The 4,923-nt window shown below is 57.9% G+C and overlaps 1 protein-coding gene across 1 annotated transcript in view; it reads left to right on the top strand.

Annotated features, from left to right (window-relative positions):
* The window catches only part of TRIOBP (TRIO and F-actin binding protein), a gene marked incomplete at its 5' end in the record, with an annotated part of 9,212 nt that extends 4,917 nt beyond the window's left edge, over nt 1-4,295 (top strand). Inside the window, 6 exon segments of the mRNA XM_009573485.1 lie at nt 909-1,056; nt 1,473-1,584; nt 2,205-2,364; nt 2,718-2,831; nt 3,142-3,228; nt 4,134-4,295. Of these exon segments, the coding sequence (XP_009571780.1) occupies nt 909-1,056; nt 1,473-1,584; nt 2,205-2,364; nt 2,718-2,831; nt 3,142-3,228; nt 4,134-4,295 (783 nt within the window).
* Nucleotides 4,296-4,923: the final 628 nt, after the last annotated feature.

Raw genomic sequence — 4,923 nt, 5'->3', positions numbered from 1 at the left:
TTCATTCCTGCAGCATGTTGCAGCGCCCTTTGTATCAGCCTTCGCCTTAGCACTGGGGGAAGGAATGGGATGGCAAGGGGCTGTCGGGGGACACGATGGCTTCCTGGCTCTCTGCTGCTGGCTTAGAGGCCCTGGCTATTTGAAATAATACTCTGGCATGGTTTGGTGGTGAACAAATCCTTCCTGAGGGGCTTGGGGCAGTGCTGCCAGCGTCTGGAGGGAGAGCAGAGGCGTAGCTCTGAGGTGGGAACCGCTTTGCTTTGCTGTAACACCAGTTAACCGCAGCGCTTGGTGTTGAAAGAACCCTCCCCTTGGTCTCAGAGCCGTCAGAAAGGAGGGCGAGCTGAGTGAGGAGTTTCCCTAACCATTAGGCTTTGGGGAGGGCTCTTTGGCAGCCTCCATCAGACCGCAGGGCAGTACAGGGTGTCACTTTTCAGAAGAGGCTCAGTTTTCATTGATTCTGGGCGATGCTGCTTCATTTAAAAGGCAGATACCGAGATGCGGTTCCTGCTGTTGATCTCCTCCAGCCAGGAAGTGCAGCCTGGTGGAAGGGTCTGGGCTGCGGTGTTGGGCGCATTATTCCCAGCTCTTGGCCCAAGAGGGATGTTCCTGTCTTGCTGCTTCATTTTTAAGCAGAGCAGGAGGAACATTTCTTCCTGTGCAAAGCACGGGGGTGTTGCAAGATGCATGACCCTGTCAAACAGTTGTGCTCAGTGATAAAAGTGCCACCTCACTTTCCCAGGATGGTCTTTTCCTTCTGAAGTGGTCTTGCTTCTCTCAAAATAGCCCTGATCTTGGGTGAGGTTTGCAAAACCAAATGTCAGCCCGGCCAGGTGCCTGTCCTGGCCCAAGCCCCTGCACACTTGGGACCTTTGAGTCCCTCACCCTTCCTTTCCCCGGCACGGCAGGAGGCCTGCGAGCGCAGCCTGGCCGAGATGGAGTCGTCCCACCAGCAAGTGATGGAGGAGCTCCAGAGGCACCACCAGCGGGAGCTGGAGCGGCTGCGGCAGGAGAAGGAGCGGCTCCTGGCAGAGGAGGCTGCGGCGACGGCAGCAGGTAGGAGCGGACACCAAGCCGTGCCCTTGCTCAGATGGGTCCCTCCCGCCTCTCCCAAATGTCTCTTGCGAGAAACCAGTCATCCCAGTCATCTGGAGCCAAACTGCTGACCCTACAGGTGTGATGCTGATGCTCAGCACCTTCTTGTAGGCAGGCAGGACTGGCAGAGTGGCAGCGAGCTCACACACTGCCCTGGGTTAGTCTCCTTGGCAGCGCTTGGTGCATCAGGATGATTGTGGGGCATGGAGAAGGTGGGGGATGCCCCAAGGGCAGAAGGGATGGAGAGGGAACCTGCAAAGATAGGGTCTGGGAGCCTCCAGCAGCAAGAGTTGGGGTGGTTCCCTGGCTTAGTTTCCCCCAGATGTGCCGGAGCTGGCACAGCCTGATTCCCCATCTCCCGTTGTGCCCCTCTGCAGCCATCGAGGCACTGAAGAAAGCCCACCGGGAGGAGATGAATAAGGAGCTGGGCAGGACACGAAGCTTCCAGCAGTGCGGCTCGGTTTCAGATGCCCTCCAGAAGCAGCACCAGTAAGAAACCACCTCTCCCGCTGCCCTTGCTGGATGCTGCTGCCCTGTGCCAGCGTCACCACACCCCATCTGTGGCTGTAGAATCATAGAATCATTAAGGTTGGAAAAGACCTCTAAGATCGTCAAGTCCAACCGTTAACCCAACACCACCATGCCCACTAAACCATGTCCCTCAGCGCCTCATCTACACGTCTTTTAAATACTTCCAGGGATGGTGACTGGGATGGGATGATGATGTAGCCCCCAGCTGTCCCCCCGCCGCCTCCCCAGCTCCCTCCCCGGGGGCAGGAGTGGGTGCCCAGTGGTGACTGCCAGGGCTGCTGGAGCTGCAGAGCAGGGAGGTTTATCCCATGCTTGGCTGTTTTCCCTATAGCACCTCTGTTTTCCCTATAGCTTCTTTCTTCTGTTCTCTTTACGGAAAGCTCCTCCATTTCTCCTGCATGGCTTGAAGCTCCTAGAAGCACCACACTCATGTGTGGGAGGGTGGGAACTGAAGCCTTGGTCCACAGGGGACATTATTTTGTGCCACTGACTGATGTGGGCAGTAGGGGGGAAGGCGATGCCATGGCCGGGGCCGGCGAGGATTGTGGGGCAGTGATGAGCTGGTGCGTCTTTGACAGGTTGGATGTGGATTCCCTGAAGCGGGAGCTGCAGGTGCTTTCCGAACAGTACTCCCAAAAGTGCCTGGAAATCGGGGAGCTCACCCAGAAGGCAGAGGAGCGGGAGCAGACGCTGCTGCGCTGTCAGCAGGAGGGGAAGGAGCTCCTCCGGAAAAACCAGGCAAGAGAGGGGCTTTCCTTGCCAGCAGAAACCATGGAGCACATTCCTCCCTCACACGGCACAGCCCCTCTGTTAAAACTCCCCTATTTGTTCATATTTCTTCCCTTCTAAGATTTTATCATCAGAAAGAAAAAAAAATTCAGTTAAGGCTGTAGATGGGCCTGTCTTAACTGTGGCGTTAAATATGGCAAGTGTGTTCTTTGCTGCTGGTTGTAGGTGCCACTGGCACGTATGACCAGGGGACTACAAGGAGGCCTCTAAGCTGAGGCAGGGCTGGCATGAAGATGGAGGGGTCAGGACAGCAGAGAGGCCCATGCCCTGGCTACCCTGACATCTTTCGTTTTTTCCCGCAGGAGCTGCAGCCCCGCCTCTCAGATGAGATTGGGAAGCTGCGAAGCTTTATTTCATCGCGGGGCTCTGGGGACCGCTCTCCGCACAACAACGAGCGGAGTTCCTGCGAGCTTGAGGTACGGGGGTGCCCCTGGGCTGCCCCGCTGCCTCCATCCCCATCCCCTGCCGGGGGTCTCTTCCTCATGACAGTTTTGGCTTGGAGCAGGTGGGAGGGGGGTGCCGGATGGAGCAGCGGGGCCGGTGCAGGAAGGAGGCATGCAAGCTTCCCCTCCGCCGCTCTCCCGGGGCGCTCCTGCCGCTTCCTGCCCTGGCCCTCCTGGCCCTTCCTTCCTTTTCCACTGCCGCGCTTGCGCCGGGGCCCGCTGGCCTTTCCAAGGCCGTGGCTCTTGAGTCACCTCTGGTTCCTCTCCCCCCTGCCCGGCCCAGGTGCTGCTGCGGGTGAAGGAGAACGAGCTCCAGTACCTAAAGAAAGAGGTGCAGTGCCTCCGGGAGGAGCTGCAGATGATGCAAAAGGTCAGTGTTTTCTGGGAGGCATTGGGAAGGCAGCAGGAGAGGGGAGAGAGGAGAGCACCAGGGCTGCATGTCAGCAGGGTTCAGCTGGGTTTGGTGGGATGCTCCGGCCAAATCCTCTTGTCACCTGTGCTTCTCGTCCCTGCTCGCTCCCAAGCACATAGCAGCCACGTGCTCCAAACAGCACGAGCTGGCGTTGACTTACCTTGTTCAGGGGAAATGTCACAGAGACCTTGCTGCTGGTTTCCCCACATGTATGTACATATAAGCATGGACAAGCCAGGAGCCCTTCTTTCCCAGGTGGGAAGCCTGGATGAAGCCTGCCCAAGAGTCCACTTCCTCAACCACCTTCTCTTCCCCTAGTTGTCCCCTGGCTGGGTGGACGTGTTTCCTTGGGCACCGTTGCTGGGTGTGCTGCTCCCTCCACTGGCAGCAGCTCCTTCAGAGGGATTTTCAAAGACCCCTGCCAAAGGGGAACCTGAAAGTGGCTTTGGGATTCAGTGATGCTTCAGGAGTTTGTAACTTTCTCACTTAAGCTTTTTGCCATATAAGTGGCTGGGACTGGCCCTTTCAGTGGCCTGCATCTCTGGTGGGGTTTATTTTTCCCATACAGCTAGCCTAAACACACATGAGCCATGGTAAAGCCCACATCACCTCAGTGATGCTGCAGATCCCCACTGCTGCAGGACCAGCGACTCTGCCTTGCTCCCCGGCCGGGGGCTTGGGAAGCACTACCTCCACGCTCCTCTTCTGAATAGTTTCTGCGTGGCCCAGATTGGGATGGCCTTCAAACCTGGGGCTGGCTCTCCCCTCCTGACCTGCTGGTCCTTCTCCTGCTGGGCTCGCCTTGCCGCCCCCCTCCCTAATATCAGCCCTAAAACCTGCTGACCCTTCTCCCCCCCCGGCAGGATAAGAGATTTGCCTCAGGGAAATACCAAGACGTCTATGCAGAGCTGAATCACATTAAGGTGCGCTCGGAGCGAGAGATCGAGCAGCTGAAGGAGCACCTGCGCCTGGCCATGGCAGCTCTGCAGGAGAAGGAGTCACTGTGCAACAGCGTTGGCGAGTAACGGTGAGCACTGGGCATGCTGTGATGTCCCCTGTGGGTGCAGGTGGCTGAGACCGGCTGCCCCGCTTTGACAGGGGGATGGAAGCTGCCAGTTCTTCCTGCTCCACGCAGTGCTGAAACTTTAGGCTTAAACTCTTCCCTCTCTGCTTCTTGCATCCTCTGTCCTGCACCCCTGGCCTTTCTGTTGTCCCTGACGTTCTCCCAAGGTCCCCAGCACCCTTCTCACCTTGCTGCTCTTCGTGTTCCTGCAGTCAGCACCAAGCACTGCTCAACCAGGCTGGAGGTGGGAGCCAGCCGCATGCTGGCCTTCGCCCCGTGGCTTGGGTGACAGCGTGGGGGCAGTTATGCGCTACCTACATAGATGATGCTTCTATTGCGTTCACCTTTGAAGCGGTTTCCCCATCGCAGCACGGAAATTTTAGGTCTGCATCAAAGCAGCCCTGACTAGACCCAGCCCTCCTCCCACGCTCGCCTGCGGGCATCCCTGCTGTGGCTGGGGAGGGAAGCAGGGTGACAGGAACAAGGGTGTCCCGTTGTCCGGAGCACTTCTACTTCTTGCTTGGATGCTGTGGCCACTGGGATTGGGGTCACCCTGCTCCGCCAGCGCTTGCTGGTGGGCGCTGAGATGA

This window comes from Fulmarus glacialis, unplaced genomic scaffold, assembly GCF_000690835.1.
Source record: "Fulmarus glacialis isolate BGI_N327 unplaced genomic scaffold, ASM69083v1 scaffold21352, whole genome shotgun sequence".
Taxonomy (NCBI): Eukaryota; Metazoa; Chordata; class Aves; order Procellariiformes; family Procellariidae; genus Fulmarus; species Fulmarus glacialis.
This window is presented reverse-complemented; position numbering and strand designations above follow the sequence as displayed.